The sequence below is a fragment of the Odocoileus virginianus genome, chromosome 2 (genome assembly GCF_023699985.2).
Source record: "Odocoileus virginianus isolate 20LAN1187 ecotype Illinois chromosome 2, Ovbor_1.2, whole genome shotgun sequence".
In the NCBI taxonomy this organism is placed as follows: Eukaryota; Metazoa; Chordata; class Mammalia; order Artiodactyla; family Cervidae; genus Odocoileus; species Odocoileus virginianus.
Window position 1 is genome coordinate 18514861 of NC_069675.1, and position 17594 is coordinate 18532454.

At 45.8% G+C, this 17594-nt stretch overlaps 1 protein-coding gene across 3 annotated transcripts in view; it reads left to right on the forward strand.

The window, feature by feature from the left end:
• VIT (vitrin) overlaps positions 1–14928 on the forward strand; it is a 119061-nt gene extending 104133 nt beyond the window's left edge. For all 3 annotated transcript variants that reach the window (XM_070476818.1, XM_070476824.1, XM_070476827.1), the window contains 4 exons: positions 2153–2256; positions 6228–6454; positions 8829–9342; positions 12907–14928. In XM_070476818.1, the coding sequence (XP_070332919.1) occupies positions 2153–2256; positions 6228–6454; positions 8829–9342; positions 12907–13085 (1024 nt within the window). In that variant the 3' untranslated portion in view covers positions 13086–14928. The remainder of the gene's footprint in view (positions 1–2152; positions 2257–6227; positions 6455–8828; positions 9343–12906) is intronic.
• The last annotated feature ends 2666 nt before the right edge of the window (positions 14929–17594 follow it).

Sequence of the window (17594 nt, forward strand, 5' to 3'; positions counted from 1 at the left end):
CGGTGAATAGCTACTATGAAGCTGAAAGCCAAAACAAATCTATGCAGCATGACCCAGGGTCAGGAAAATGTTAAACCCTTTCAGCTAGTGTTTCATGATATAGAAAATATGCATATAATTAATTATTGTAAGAAACATATATTAAATTGGGTACCTTGAAACAGAAACATACATAAAACAAGTTAATATGCTGACCTATTGATGAAAATATGACCAGAGGCCCACAGGAATCCAACCCCCTGTTTTCCCTAGGAACAATGTCTCAGAGACCTGTTAATGTGATGTTTGCAACTTTATAAAACATAACTACTGCAGGTAACAAGGCTTGACAGTAGACATAGTATGGGAAATGGGTGATCACTCACTCTACAAAATTATCAACATTCAGACAGCCTTGTGAACAGGCTCTGGAGGATCAGTATAGATATGACTAGGTGACTAGCTTCCACATTTAATCTTTTTTCTGTAAAAACTTAAGAAAAATCTGTATTTTTGCTTTTGAAATTATTTGTTATGAGCAACACAATTTATGGTCAGCTATGATTTCTTCACAATTGTCAGACACTCTCAGGAAATCTTTCAAAATGAGAAAAATCTAGTCCCCCAATCATTTTCAAATGTTAGAGTTCTTTGAGTTAAAATTTTTATAGTTAATGGGGTGTCTAGGACATTATGTTTGGTAGACAAATACATAGTTATTATTGTCAATATCAATTTTGTAATTTTCTGTTTTGTAGTTAATAATACTTTGTTGTTATTTTATTATTTTTTTTTCCAGTCCCTGAAAAGTTCATATTCTTTGGTTACCAAGGGTAGATCCAGGCTTTGGGGACTCTGAAGCTTATATAGTTTGGGGATTCTTTTTGGAAAAAGAACTCAAAATTACAAATATGGAGAGGTATTGTTAGCATGTAGGTTAATCCTCCTCTGACAGGCTCTTAGCACCTGTGGGGTAAGACATCCTCTGGACAGCCCACTGTGGCCCAGGAAGACCAAGGAGGAGGCTGTAGCAATAGTTCAGGGAAAAGATCAAAGTCCACACTTGGGGGGGCGGGGGGAGGGATGCGAGAGCCACAAGAGATATTGAGAGGTTGATCTGACAGGACCTGGTATTTGATGAGGACATTATCAGAGGGTATCAAGAATGCATACTGCGGGGATGATCTGATGAGTCAGAAGGACTGCACAAGGGGATGTGGGTGGTTTGATGGAGCAGGTATGGAAGAGCACTGAAGCAAGCGCAGGCTCTTTTGGAGTTCAGGGCCCCATTTGACCTTAAAGGTCGCACCTGCATGAGGCCCTGCCAGTGACTGACTGTCAGTGCTTCGGGAGATGTGATTTCACCACGCATCCCCACTTCATCCTGGGTGTGACCACACACATCCATCCCACAGAGCCCTCGTCCCTGCCGGCACACTATCTCTGTGATCGTGAAAGATCCCACACTCTCTGCTCAGCTGCTCCCAAGCCTGTTACCCAAGGAAAAAGACTCCTTTCTAGAGAAGGGCTCTCATTCTGTTTCTCCACTGAATTCACTCTAACTCCTCTCCAGCTAACCTTTTTCAGGCTTTAGTAAAATAGATGTTGACCTTCCAGGTAAGATTTGAATATTCTCACCCAGTCACAGGAGTCGCAGGATGAAAAAGACAAAACCATGTGTTCTCCTTGCCATGACTGCTAAGATTCAGTTCCAGTGCTGGGGAACCTGGGGGAGGGGCTATCAATTGAGACTCTCGTCCTGGAGAGGAGGGTCTGGGGCAGCCTGGGGACATCCTGATGTTTGCAAAATCCCACTTGACAACAGTCCTGCTCTCTAGCACCATGAACGTGATGGTCTTTATTTTTATCTCTATGGGGAAACTGAGGCCCAGATAAGTCACATGACTTCCCAAGGTCACAAAGCTAGGAGACATCACAGTCAAAACCAGAACCCACACCTCGTGAGCCCTGAAACGAACCAGTTTTTTCTACACACCCTGCTGAGGACCCAGTCCTCCCGTCTCACCGCAGTTCTTTGGGGCATTGTATGACACCAGTTTAAGGTTTTGAAGCAGCTTCCATTCTATTTGTATATAAAACAACTCTGATTTCTGCTTTGCTCCAAGGGTAATAATTTTCCCGCTAATTTTTACTTCTTGTTCTGAATCTTCAGAGACAATCCTGCTACCCAATTTAATCTCAAGACTCACATGAATTCCCAGGACGTGAAGGCAGCCATAGAGAAGATTTCTCAGAGAGGAGGGTTGTCTAATGCAGGTACATATCTCATATCTGTCTAATGTCTAATCCGGATTCAAATCTTCTAGCTACTATGGTTCTCCTTCTATGTGGTCGTCTGCTAGCATCCTAGATAGAAAATGGAAAAATCCAAATAATCCATTAAGAAATGAGTCACAGAATATCTGTATCTGTATTACCGTGGATTGGGGGCAAAAATCATTATTGCACACATGCTGGAGAGTTCTTAACAGGCCTGTTTCCTCAGGATAGCAGTTTTCTTTAGGACAAGTAGGACTACTGTTACGACTACTATGACAAGTCTACAAGTCATCAACTATTTTTCTTTGTATCTTGTAAAAAAGAAATTTTTAATAAAAATAAAATGTGGGCTTCCCTGGCGGCTCAGTGGTAGAGAATGTGCCTTCCAGTGCAGGAGACACAGGTTGAATCCACATGCTGTGGCACAGTTGAGCCTGTGCGCCCCAACTATGGAGCCTGTGTCCTAGAGCCCACGCTCTGCAACAAGAGAACCCACTGCAATGAGAAGCCCGAGCGCCACAACTAGAGAACAGCCCCCACTTTCCACAGCCAGAGAAAAGCCTGTGCAGCAGTGAAGACTCAGCACAGCCAAATAATACATAAATAAATAAAATTTAAAATAAATAAAATTTGTAGCTGGCTCCATTCAGGGAGCTTCACAGTGCTCCTTGGGAATCTTTCTCTAATCAGCTCCTGTTACAGTGATAACTGTGCAGAGACATGGTCTTTGTTTCAGGCTGTGTCTCCTGTGATATCTGAGCCTTCCTGGTGGTGATGGGGTGGAGTGGGAGTGACCAAAATCCCAAGGTCAAAATCTAGTCTTCAGTGGGGCAGGTGCAGAAACTCCATTTTATCAGTTCCCCAAAGGTGACCAGGCATTAGAAGTAGTTTCACACTAGCTGAGTTCAAAGGTCACTGATGAGCCCATGCCAGGGCACCAATTTATAAATGGTAGTCTGACTTTGGGCTTCCCTGGTGGCACAGAGGTAAAGAATCTGCCTGCAATGAGGGAGACCAGGGTTTGATTCCTGGGTGAGGAAGATCCCCTGGAGAAAGGAATGGCTAACCACTCCAGTATTCTTGCCTGGAGAATTCCATGGACAGAGGAGCCTGGTGGGCTAAGGTCTGACTTCGGGGCACTGGAAGGACTGCCCACTCCTCAGGGACCCTGTCTGGACCATCACAATCCAGGGAAACAGAGATGTGAGCCATGTTGTTTGCATGGAATGTGCACAGGGAATACAGCTATCTTTGAAGGAGCATCTTCAAAATTACAGTACATCTGATTTATTACTTCCCTCCCCACTTCAATGTATATCTATTTAGACTAGTACATTAATATCTAGCAAATGAAGAGCCCTTGATCTCTGAACAATTCTAAGTAAACACCATCCAAGTCACTTGGATCCGAGACACCAAATTGGATATTGCCTCATCACAAACATGATAGAGTTGATGTCTGATTTGTTTTCAATTTGATACTTAGATCAGTGAAATTCCAGTAAGGTATCATGAGTAAAACTCTAAAACTTCAGAAGACATCCTGTGTCCTTGATGGGATTAGAGAGGTGTTTTAATAAAATCAGTATATGTTTTTTCAGTAGGTAACATGTAATATATCTGCCCTGTATTGATGGGGGTTTGAGTTTAGAGAACAGAACCCATTCCAGCTGATTTAAGCCAAAAGAGATTTATTTCAGGGTATGAAATGGTTTTGAGATTTACTGAAGAAATGTACTCTAGGCTGAGTTTTCAAAGATGGCTTCCAAAGGCTTCCTGCAGATCCAGGACCTCCGAGGAGCCATGCCTCTTCCAAGACCAGAAAATTGCTTTCTTGATTCTACCACTGCAGCCTCTTTAGGAATCTGCTTCAGCCAGGAAGCCATGCTGATCAGGAAACTTCTGCTACAACTGCCAGCTCCAAAAACATGCCTTGCCTGCTCCATTCACAGTCACAAAATACATGCTTTTCAACCTACCTTCTCAACACCAAGGAAGCTGGTCACCAATAATGGGCACCTCTGCTAACACTACCCTGGAAAAGTCAAACATTCTACAGACTTGGCTACAGAAATAGCAGAATCAAAAGTACCACCTCTACCCTACGTTTATCTTCTAAACTTCATGTATGTATCATCTCATGAAACTAAAACACATCCAGAACTCCAGCTGCAAGGAAATCTCAACAATGCAATTTTCAGATTTCTAGCCTCTGCTTTCAAGACATGCTAGAAGGCTAATGGAACATGTATTGAGTGCAAATTGACCATGGCCTCCAGATTTAAGACTGGGTGAGGTCAAGGTGATCTTCTGAGGGCTCCCTGCACTCTGCCTACAGGCAGCTAACAGTAAACCAGAGGGGACTGCTGGGTGCCTTGGGCCTTGAGGGAAATCAGCTTTGGCTGTGAAAACAGTTCCCTGAGGTTTCCACGCTGCCAGCTCACATGGGTTCTCCAAGACACTTCTCCAGCAACTGAGTATGTAACCATTTGATCCTTTCACTTGACAGATAAGATTGTACTAGTGAGTGATGCCAAGATGTTGGCCAAAACCAAAGAAGCCTTGAGTGTAATGTTATAACCCTAATGTCTTAAGAATGTAGCTCTTAACTTTTATTTAGACTGAGGATCCCTTTGAAAGCTATGGCCTTTGTGCCCAAATTAATACTTATATACACAAAATACTGTGTATAAATTCAAGGGATTTGTGGATCTCACCCCCAGTGCCCAGAGGTCCACAGAGGCCAGGTTAAGAGACCTGCCTCTGGGGTGATCAGTCATCCCAGTTTGCCCAGAGGCATATGGGACTTTCAGGGCTAAACCTGGGAAAGTCCCAGAAAACTGGTATAGTTTCTCACCCTCCTTGATTCCAAAAATCTCCTGAAGCCCAAGACAAGTGTTAAGTATATGCTTGAGAAAGGCATGCTGGGAAGCTGCGTCATCCCTCACAACTGCTGCGCTCAGTTGAGGCAGGCTGTCATCATGGAAACCTAGTCTGGAGTGACCTATCCAGGCCCACGTGGCCAGTAAAAAGCACAGCCAGGTTAGAACACATCTCTCAGTTCTTGGTGTGGTGCCCTCCAGGCCAGCCAGACCTGTGTCTCTAGTGGAAATGACACGAGAGTCCACTGAATCCAGAATACACCCTTGCTCACTGCAAGCCCTCAAAGCCCAAGGAGAGGGCTGCCCCACACTTTTGGAAATAGCTCCAGGGCTTAGTGAGGTCAGCTCCAGCACCCAGGCAAAGAACAGACACTATTGTGCCCATGAAAAGCTTTTCTCACCTGCATGCTGGTCTCAAAAACTTTTTTAATTTTTAAAATTGAAGTATTGTTTATTTACAGTATTATGTTAGGTTCAGGTGTATAGCAAAGTGATTCATTTTTTTTCAGATTATTTTCCATTACAGGTTATTACAAGATATTGAATATTGTTCCCTGTGTTTTACAGTAAATCTTCGGTGTTATCTGTTTTATATATAGTAATTTGCATCTGTTAATCCAATATTCCTAATTTATTCCCCTCCTCCTTTCTTCCTTGGTAACCATGTGTTTGTTTTCTATGTGAGTCTGTTTCTATTTTGTATAGAGAGTCATTTATATTAATTTTCAGATTCCATGTAAGTGTTATCATAGACTATTTGTCTGTCTCTGTCAGACTTACTTCACTTAGTATGATAATTTCTAAGTCCATCCATGTGGCTTCAAATGGTATAAAACCTTTTCAAAACAAGAGAAAATTAGAAGTTGAAGCTCAAAATGAAGCTGGGGAGAGAAATGGCTAGTGGTATAGGTTCCATAATATCGTGAATGTACTTAAAACCACTGAACTGTACACCCAAAACTAGTTAACATGATTCAAAAAGGAAACAAGCCAGCAAGAGAGGGAATGGATATTTTTCTGCACCTCTTTGTGCTGCTCTGATCTGTTCCATAATCACTCCAAGCATGAGTTTTCTTTTTCTTCCAGGCCGGGCCATCTCCTTTGTGACCAAGAACTTCTTTTCCAAAGTTAACGGAAACAGAGGCGGTGCTCCCAACGTGGCCGTGGTGATGGTGGATGGCTGGCCCACAGACAAGGTGGAGGAGGCCTCGAGGTTGGCGAGAGAGTCAGGAATCAACATTTTCTTCATCACCATTGAAGGTGCCTCTGAAAATGAGAAGCAGTACATGCTGGAGCCCAACTTTGCAAACAAGGTACGCCTTCTATGTAAGGCATGTAAGTGGAAAACCCACCCAACGTAAGAACGCCCTACACTTTGCACAGCTGTAGCAGCCATCCAGGCTGGGTCTCTTGTGTTTTTCAAATGGATGTTAAGTTCATTTCCAGGCAGGAGGGCCTCCAGTGAGAGACTAGTGAGTCTGGAACCTGGAGTTACCCTCTCAAAGCAATGCCCCACAACCCACCACACACCTGGTGAACTGAGGCCTGGCATCGGCACCTTGGGAGGAGCAGGGTCCCCGAAGCCTCACATCAGAGGCTTCCCTGAGCGCCTCTCATAGCCCCAGGGGACCGCAGCTGGGCAGCCCAGCCAGTCCTCAAGCGAGCATGCACATGGGAACACATGTACCACAAGTCAACTAATCTGAGAAACAAGAAAAGGAAAGGTACTAAACCACACTAGGGAGTTCAGGCTTTCAAACTCAGCTGCCCCCGAGTTCTGTGGAGATGCCCAACAGGACATGGAGGCAGAACAGATGGGAATCTAGGCCTGTTCCCCCAGTGCAGCTCACTTTGCGTATGCTTTATACAGTAGACCCCACGTAAGCCTTTCTCCAAAGACAGGACCCCAGGTTTAAAAAGGAAAGACGGAGGACAGGATGGGGGATACCCCCAGTGTTAGCATCCTGTCTCCAGGTCTCCTGGGGCTCAGCTCCCGGCACAGACCCTGCACTTCATCATCATTCTTGTCTCCCTTAACCTCTAGGACACAGTGTGGCTCTTACTTCACTTGCTCCCTCCTCTTTTCCGTCTTGTACCCAAAGCGTAGACTTCCTTGGCTCTCTCCTATGTTCTTACTAGTTTTTCCTCCCTCCAGAACCTCTCCCAGGGCCACAGCTTCAGCCTTCACTCACAAGCAGGGACACACGTGTGTGTCTCCCGCCCTGCTTTCTCTGGAGCTCAGTAGCCATCTGTTTCCAGCTGATTGACTAGTCTCCACCCGATGACCTGAAGAACCTTAAATCCTACATGCAACATGCCAAGTGCATCATCTTTCCCACTCAAATTCCTTCTTCCTCTGGACTGTGTGTTAGCCCCACAGCTGTCCCAGACACCCGGAGTCACCCCAGAACAACTTGTCAGCTCCCATGTCACGTAGCTCGCAGCTGCCCAGTCTTTCCCACGCCCAGTGCCACCTCCCCAGTTCAAGCGAGTATTGATACTTTACATCTGTCCTTTCTCCCTTCTGGATCTCCCCAGTTTGTTTTAGATTTCACAGTAAACCTCATGCTTTCTCCCAGTCCCACAGGGTCCTTGCTCCAAATCCTTCTCCACTTGCTGTTACTCCTGAGGTCTTCTGGAGGGTGGTTAACCCAGCATCCTAGCTCCAGCCACCCGATGTCCTGCCCATGCCAAGCACCATCGCTCTCTCCTGTTGTGACTGACTCAGACTGCCTGGTGGGGATCCCCGCCCCCCCATCCATTGGCTAGAATTCAGCTCAGCCTCGACACCCATCTCATATGCCGCCTAAGCAATGGAAAGTTTTGTGAACCCCATTAGGTTTTTACAAACCAATTAAAGTACATTTCCCAGGACATTTTAAAGTCATTTCTTGTTTTCAAATAATGTTTTAATTATACACCTTCATCCAAAGCCAGCAGGTCTGTGATTCTCTCTGTGACCTCCGGAGAGGCAGTGGCAAAGGAAATGGTCACTTCCAGGAGCACACCAATCAGCTTGCTCAATGTTTATTTGCAGGCACCTTGAGTTTTTTCTGGAACATGCTTGGGCACAAGTAAACATTCATTTGCCTGGAGGCAGGGCTGTCCAGGGGACAGAGCTGGGGTTCTGAGGGCAGAGAGATTTGAGTTGTGACCTCAAGGATGTCACTTCACAACTGGCCCTCAGTTTGTTCCTTCATGACAAGTGGGTTAGAATTCCCCCCTGTAGGGTTAAGGTGGGCAGGGGGTGGGTAGTGAAATGATGTTAAGAACACCTAGTTGGGTACCGGACACAGGTGTGGAACCCCCTTCTTGCTGGATGCAGGTCTGCTCTCTTCTTAAGCTTCATCTCCTGTGTGCCTTTTGTTTTCCCAATCAGAACAAAAGCTTTCTTTAATCCTCGTGGGCTGGTGCCCACCAATGCCAGCCTTATGGCTGGCTGCCAGTACAAACCAGGGGCCTGGAGAGGCATAAATATGAAGCTGAAACCAGCAAGTCCCCTCTCCCTGAGGACTTGCTTGACTGATGGTTCTCCATGAAAGCACAGACCTGGCCGAGGGTGGGGGAGCGGGTCCAGAGATAACCTGAGGGGCCTCCGCCCAGTGAGCACCCGACTGGGTGAACCGAGGTGGACAGAGGCCTTGGGTGAGACTCCTGACCTGGCTTGTGGCTGCCCCTGTCTTCCAGGCTGTGTGCAGAACCAACGGCTTCTACTCACTCACCGTGCAGAACTGGTTCAGCCTCCACAAGACCGTGCAGCCCCTGGTGAAGCGGGTCTGTGACACCGACCGACTGGCCTGCAGCAAGACCTGCTTCAACTCGGCCGACATCGGCTTCGTCATCGATGGCTCCAGCAGCGTGGGGACCAGCAACTTCCGCACGGTCCTCCAGTTTGTGGCCAACCTCAGCAGGGAGTTTGAGATCTCAGACACGGACACGCGGATCGGGGCCGTGCAGTACACCTACGAGCAGCGGCTGGAGTTTGGGTTTGATGAGTACAGCACCAAATCTGATGTCCTCAACGCCATCAAGAGGGTGGGGTACTGGAGTGGCGGGACCAGCACGGGGGCTGCCATCAACTATGCCCTGGAGCTGCTCTTCAAGAAGTCCAAGCCCAACAAGAGGAAGCTAATGGTACTCATCACCGACGGGAGGTCCTATGACGACATCCGGATACCAGCCATGCTCGCCCATCACAAGGGTGAGTGAGCTGCTCGTGCTGACCAGTCTGGGGCTGAGCAGACCTCTGGGGCTTGGTGGGTTGTCTCTCTGGGCACTGGTTTTGTCTAGTACCTACTAAAATGTTCACAACCCTAGGGCATTAGGGTGTAGTTCAACACCACAGGGCCCTCTGGGTAGTGAAGAAGGGTCAGGCAAGGACAGCATCAAGGCCTGTGGATGCTACCCCTCTTCTTTACGTCCCACACTCTGAGGCTGCACACACCAACAGGTGCTGCATCAAAGAGGAATTTGACTCCTCACTCTAATCTCCACTGAAGACCACAAAATTGTGTTAGAAACTTGAAGAAAATGGACGCTTTAAAAGAGACGTATAGTACTATCATATAAGCAATTGCTAACCAGATATTGGAGGTCTGGGGGAAGACCTCAAAGAAATTTTCATTCAAAATATTTAAAGAGATATTTCCATATGAAATTTGGAAGAGGATAACAGAAAGTTTAAAACCATGAAAAATGAGCAAAACGTTTTTTTGTAAATGTTCAAAAAATCAGTTATATGTAATGCCTTTTGGACAAAATCTATATACAATCCTTGTTTTGAAAAGTGCCATAAAATACAAGGAAAATACAAATAACCTGGAAAAAAACCCCTAGTGACAGCAATACTAGTAATGACAATAAAAGTAAACAGAGTCATCAGTGAACCAAAAATCTATAGTAAGTACTACTGAACAAGACTTACCTATTGTGGGAGAAGTTTTTTTTGTATGTGTGCACATGTATGCACATATGTGTGCGTGCACTAAGTCTCTGCCTCCATTTAATTTGGGTATGTTTGCAGGATTGCCCATATTTTTTAAAGCTGCTTTTAATCCTTCCTTAAACAAGGAGGGATATAAAAATTAGCCTTCAGGAACCAGTATTTCTGGCTTCTGGAAATGTACCCAGACAACAGGTTCAGACAGTCTTCCCAGTGATTTACCCATAGGGAGCACGCATAATGGTGGGATGGCAGGTGGCCCATGTGTCAGCAGTCACAAGGCCCCTTGGGCCCCTGTCAGCAGAGTGAAGATGTCTTATGGTTCAGAAGCAAACTGCCCAAAGTTCCAAAGTGAGTGGGCAGAGCCAGGTGGGGCAACTCTTGATGACAAGCCCAAGATCGTCCGTCCCCAGCTTGTGTTCAGCTCCTCTCACTCATTTTTCTTGATGCCTCTCCTTGAGCCTCACCCAGAGGGTATCCTTGACCCACTGGTCAGGAGAAAGTGAAGACCTAGGAAGATGTCCCAGGCATTGTGAGGGCTATCGTGTTCTGGGTATCTTTAAACAACAAGGACCAACAGATGCAAGTGACATGGAAGCCATGAGCACTGGGGTGTCCCTGCGGGTGTCCAAGCCAAGGCTGGGGAACTATCTATCAGAATTTCCAGTAGAAAGTTCTCTACAGTAAGGTTGGACTGCAGGATGTGAAAAGCTAAATCTCTAATATTGATCTTGTTGTCTTTACTTGGGGCGGGGGTGGGAGAGGGCAGCCCTTCCATCTTTGAATAGAAACGAGATCTTGGTGGGTCTAAGCCCTGTTCTGTAGCTAGACTCTTCCTGTGACCACTTGGCAGCATTTTTAAAGCCCAACCCTGACTTTGCTCAATGTAGATAATGTTCAGAGAAAAGACACTGGAAAGGTGAGAAAAGGACCTGGCAGCTTAATAAGCCACAATAGGAGAACAGCTTAGCCCAGAGCCACCTGTGGTGTGGACGGCGCTCCCATCAGCAGGAAAGGGAACCTGGAAGATGCTAGAGAAAGCCATGGCCCTGTGGGTGGTGGGGAGGTGGGGGAATGGAGCCTGGGCAGAAGCCCCTCCCCAGGCTCTGCCCGCCATCTCAGGGCCATCTTGCTTATCTCACCCTGGTCAGCCTGGAGGGGGCATGGGAATAGGTCAGCACCTGCCCACCAGCTGCCCCAGTCAAGAACCACACTCCGGGCAGTCTGCCTCCCCACTAAGGACAGATGCCTGCTCTCTGAATTCCTCTTCTCCTTGAGCCATCTCAGTCCATGGTTACAGCCCAAACCCTTTAATCCTACTATATTCATTCCCCTTTCTATCTAGACAAGCTCCAGTCCCTCCCTTTCTAAGATGAAGTCGCTCAGTCGTGTCTGACTCTTTGCGACCCCCATGGACTCTAGGCTACCAGGCTCCTCCGTCCATGGAATTTTCCAGGCAAAAGTGCTGGAGTGGGGTGCCATTTTCTTCTCCAGGGGATCTTCCCGACCCAGGGTTGGAACCCAGGTCTCCCTTCCTAAAGAAGGAAATAATTCCCTTTGATCCCATGTTCTGGCTCTCTTTACAGCCACATGCCTACTGCCCCATATCTTCATTTTCTCTTTCAATCTCAACTCGCAGCAATTCACTTGGTTTCTTTCTTTGGCTTTGACTCCCCCGACACTTCCCCTTCCAAGCTACCAGCATCTTGTTCATGTTTCTTCTGAATTCAATGAATCCCTTTTTCCTATCATCTCCAATGATCCCCCTGGAGCAGTCAGTGCTGTTAGCTCCTTCCTTATCTGTAAACACTTAACTTTTCTGTGGTGATGGAGCAGATGCTGGCTCGCCAGCTCTCCAGGTCCTTGTGCAAGTTTTCCTGCTCCGGAAATCCTCGCGGTTGGAGCCTATGGCTTGTAAAATCACCCTCAAGCCTAAAGTGATTCAGCTTCACTGGTTTTGTTTTTTGTTTTTGTGTGTTTTTTGGCCAAGGTTTGCGCAAAGAGAGGGCTTATCTGCAAGGCAGGCAGGAGAACCAGTCACGAATCTACCTCCCCAAAGGCAAGGGGCTCAGGGCTTTACAGGATAGCAAAGGAGGGGGGCATCCGAGTTGTGGGGAGGAAAACATATGGAATTGTTCTGCGCAGGCATAACTAAGCTATAGGCCTCTGCACGTGTTCTAAAGGCCACTAAGTGGGCATTCACGCATGCCAGGTTGAGGGGATAAGTGGTCCTATCCAGTCTTAACCAGCGCAGCTGAACTAGACACAGCTGAGTCTCAGCTCAGCTGACTCCAAGTTTCTAGAGAACAACTCAGGCAAACATCTTATTGGTGAGGCTACAGGCCACTTGCAGGACATGCAAGTCTTGAAACAATCTTGATTAGTGAAGGCAGGTGGATTTGACTACCCATCGTTTCACTTACATTTAAAAGATCTCTAACTGGTTTTTGAGGCAGTGAAGACTCAGTTTTGCGTGACTTTACACACAGAGCAGGTGTGTACCATGGGGTTTAATCTGCAGGGCACCCGAGTTTTGCTTGTCCCAGATATCATTCTCTTGCTGCTCCTCATGAAATTCTTATCATGGATTGACTCCATTCTTCTGGTTATTTTTTTCTCCAAAGGATGGTAAACCCCTGAGAGAGAGCAACTGTATCAATTTCACTGCTGCTGGCATACAGCACATGTTCATGCTTTGGGCGCATTTCTGATTTTGGGTTTGGGCGTGTTTAAGCACAATGGCCAGCAGGGTGGCAGGAAGGCAAGGGTGGATGTCACACTTTTCCTGGGGACATTCACTTCATCCACCCTTTGTCCCCACAGGCGTGATCACCTATGCCATAGGAGTGGCCTGGGCTGCCCAGGACGAGCTGGACGTCATCGCCACTCACCCTGCCAGGGACCACGCCTTCTTCGTAGACGAGTTTGACAACCTCTACAAAATCGTCCCCAAGGTCATTCAGAACATCTGTACAGAGTTCAACTCACAGCCTCGGAACTGAGTTCAGAGCAGGCCAAGCACCAGCAAAAGCTACTCTCCCGACTGGCTCTGGGATGACCCCCAACACTTTACGGGGCACACATGGGACAGCCAGGAAGGCAGGGCTTGCAAACCACGTCTTGTTATTTTTCTTTGCCAGGGTGGTTTTTCATACTTGGAGTTAGAAAGATGATCATTAATTTGTAGGATGAGCCAAAAAGATACCCTGCTTTGGGAATGCTGGGGATTTTACATTTTGAGAATTGTTTTTAAAATAAATATTGAGAATAGAACAAAGCACTTATAACAGGCTTACCTAGAGCTTTTATGAGATTTTTAACATCTTCATCTCCAGTCAGAAATCTGTTAACTCCCCACAAGTCTCATTTTTGTCACGACAATATAGGAGTTGTTTAATTGCATGTTTGAAAGGATTTCATGCAATCACTGTGTGTTCTGGGGCGTGGCCACAGGGCTGCAGCAGGGCCACCCTCTGTTCATGCCCCAGAGCACCTGCCGCGCGCTCTCCTGGCTCAAGGTGATGGCGCATCCACGTGGGTGCAAGGACAACAGGCCGCCGCACGGCTGCTCCTGGCTTACCTCCGTCTTCTCTGTTACAGGAATCACTGTGTTCCTGCAGGGAATGGCCCTGGAGCACCACACTGACCTGGCTTCTTCTCTTTTTTTTCCCCGTATTCTTTTTTTTTATTGAAGTATCATTGCTTTACCATGCTGTGTTGGTTTCTGCTGCACAACGACGTGAATCTGCTATGTGTATGCATAAGTCCCCTCCGTCTTGAGCCTCCCACCCTTCTAGTGACCTGGCTTTAGAGACATCAGGCTGGTATAGCCACTGTCAGCCCAAGCTGCTTGTTAGAATCGTTTTAGAGTAAAATGCTCATTCCCAGGTCCCATCCCAACCTATGAAAGCTGAGTCTTTGGGACAAAAACCGGATGGATCATCGGCAGGTCTGACGAGCTCTCTGATGATACTGATGATGTGCTGCCAGGATGGAGAACTACGAGCTGCCTCAGAGGGTCAGTGTTAGAGCTGTTACATGGGAGAGTCCCCGTTTATGTGCCTGCTATTCTGCGTCCCATTTAGTTTAACATCCATCTTGGATATTTCATTTGTTAACTAGATACTACTATTAATAGTTCCATTCAAATAAGCTGGCCTGGGTTTGGTTGAACCCCACTTTTTACTTATTCATTAGGATATGAAATTACATAGGCGATAGGGAGCATTCAGAAGCATTCTAAATAGCTATACCCTACTTGACAAGTTATATTCTGTAAAAATGTATTTTGGAGAATGGTACTCTGAATACAAGCCAAAAGATAGTACCTGTATTAATACTTGGGGTAAAATATTTATGTAAGAAATTTTGAATCAAAAACAGTATCCATTTAGTAGAATTTGTGTAGAATTTACCAATCTCTCAATACCCGAGGGGTTATCGGCAATTAAAAATGTTGTGGTCTACCAAGAAAGGTGTCAATGATTTCAAATTTATTAACCATAAACTTTACTTCAAAAGCAATTGCAAACAGATTTGTTCAAAAACTTCAGAATATGACAACTAGCTTCAAAAAGTAAATTCTTCATTAAGGTACCAGTGACAGATTTAGCTAGGAAACTAATTACAAGACATAAGTACTAGGGGCAATTATTCTGCCTATTATTTTGAATGTGCAGGTAATTGATATATTTTTCAATGTTGCTTCAATGTACACAAGTTAATTTTTTAAAGAAAAGTCTTATTTTGGAAAAGAGCTTTGGAATATAATTATTTTACAGAGGCTTTAACGTGAAAACCAATTTGTCATCAATAAGTAAATATTTCCAAAAATGATATAACTTATTTTGGTGTTCTCTTTCATTTACTGTACAAGTTTGGAAAATAAGTTATATGATCACCCTAGCTATAGGTATCATAATTTTGAAGATAAATGAAACCTTTTCAGACATGTCCATTGTTGATATGTTGTCACCTACTTGAGTATATGCTCACTTCTGGACCACCAGGAGTGAGGTTGTTGAGGCCCTCAGAGGTCACAGGGTTGTTAGAATTGCCCATGTGGATGTTCAAGTCTCGAGAGATGGTGATGGTGTCAGGATGGAGAGAGACGCAGTGAGCCAAGCTCACAGTGCCCAGGGGGATCAGAGGAGCCCAGAAGGTTGGGAGAGGACCGCAGTGACAAGGCAGGAGGGCCAAGGCCAGGCTCGAGGGGGCTGGGAGCAGACCTGTCCTGACTCCAGGCCTGAGACGTGCAGTGAGAGAGACGAGCAGCCCTGTCTCAGGAGGTGGAGGAAGAGAACCAGGCTTCAGGTAAGAGCAGGCAAGAAGGGCTGGGGGCCTCTGGGCAGCCAAGAGGAGCGGGGAGGCTGCGGTGTGGTTGGGGCTGGGTCAGGTCTGGGTTCGCACAGCTCAGGTGGAGACAAGCGTCCTGGTGGTGATGGGTGCCATGGGAGTCTTGCATATAAAAGCTGCTTTACTCAACCTAAACTGTGCCTGACACCACTGGGCCAGCACTGATATCAGAACACCAGAAATAGAAATTTGGAGACAATCTACATCAAACCCTTCAATGACAAAAAAAAAAAAAAAAAGGAAACGTAGGCATTAAGAGGATTGTGCAGATACGAAAGGACAGAACCAGAATTCAGAATTCGTCCAAATTCCTGATTCACTTGACAGACTTTTGGGGGCTCAAAACCCCACCCCCTCTCCCATGCCCATCCCACAAACACACCTGCTTCTGCACACTTGGGGCCTCTGGTCCAGCCTTGTGGAGAGCTCTGGGTCCTGCAGATATGAGCCAATCTCCTAAGTCAATTCGATCATTCATTCCGAGGTCTCAGCAGAGAACTTCTGTGCCCTTTCTCCTCTAAATCAACCAAAACAAGTGGAAGTGTCCGGCCAGCCTCTCTGGATGTAGTGATGTCTAAACTCCACTCAGCTGGCCCACCTCTTGGGAGTTAAGGGTCTTTGAGGTTTCTTGGTCATACATTTTGCAACAAGGCTTTGCTAAAAATTTTCAAACAAACTGACAGGGTTCAGATATTTTTTGTTTCTCTGGGCTCTTTAATCCCTTTGATCAGGACAAAACCTCAATGAAGCAAGTTTCCCAGCATAATCTCAGGAGGACCAGCATGGTTTTATAAAGAAGATGATGTTTCTGTGGTCAAGGATTTTACAGCCTAAAAGAGGAATTTTCAGAAAATAATGTTACTTTTCAGTCACAATCCTAAAAGTTCTCCCCTTGGGTTACCGATATGTAAATGTAGTAAGTAGGAAATATGCTTGAAATGAATTCAATTACTTTAGAAAGAAATATTTATTCAACTAATGGCTTTGAAAAATTCACAGTCCAGTGAGAAATCCCACACAAATGAACAATTAAAACGGTAAAATTACTATCATGGGATTATGCACAAAGTGCATGACTGGTGATTGCAAACAACCTCACAAGAGAAATCGTGAAGTATTTAATAATTAGTGTTTGCTGCATGCCGGGCACTGTTCTAAGGACTTCACGTGTATTAAGTCACCCATCCCTATGATTCATGGCAAGAAGTACTATTATCATTCTCACTTTACAGATCATGTAGCTGAAGTATGAAGATGTCAAGTAACTTGCCCAAGGTCATAAGGCTGGGAGAGGCAGACTTGGAAATTAAACCCAAGTTGCTGCGTGGGGGGTTCTCTAGGAAGCTTGACAATGTAAAATTTACGTATGATTCTGCCACGTGTGTGCTCAGGATCTCTTAAATGTACAAAGTGAGGAGGCTGTTAAACATCCAGTGCAAACTGCACTTCCCCCCATCACTCCTCCTGCTTCTCTGGATAGCCACCTGCTTTCATTTAAGCTGGGTGATTATAATCTACAGTCCATAGCACCTGTAGCTCCCTGAACACACTGGGCTCCTCATCCTTTGATAAACTCCTAACCATCATTCAAGTCTCAGTCCAAATGCCGTCTCCTCTTTGGAGCCTTCCCTGACTTGCCCAGGTAGACTTGGGCTCTCTGGACATACAGTCCCGACCCACCTATTTTCCAGTGACCTCCTTGTCCCTTTTCCTTAGGGGACACAATTCACACATACTTCATCAAGGACATGGAATACAGGGGATGAGAACTCTGAATCTAAGTTGCCTGAGAGTTCTAAGCCCTAATACAATAACCTTGGTAGAACAGGAGGCAGAGATTTTTCAGAAAGAAATGGGATATGGTGGCAAGAGAGAGGATCTACTTCCATGCAGGCTCAGCACTCTTTTGAACCCTTCTTAGGTTCATTGCTGTCTGTTACAATCACTGCCTTTCTAGGGTATCTACTCACAGAGAAACTATTCCTCACCTTACACTCTTGATGTTTCTCACAGAAATGGAAATCCCACTTTCTGTTTACCTTCCTTTCATTCAGTAAATGTGTTTTAAGCACCTATTATGTGTCAGATATTGTGACAGCCACTGGGATACAAAGATAAATAAGACCTGGTCCCTGCCTGAGATGCTGAGGGAGGCA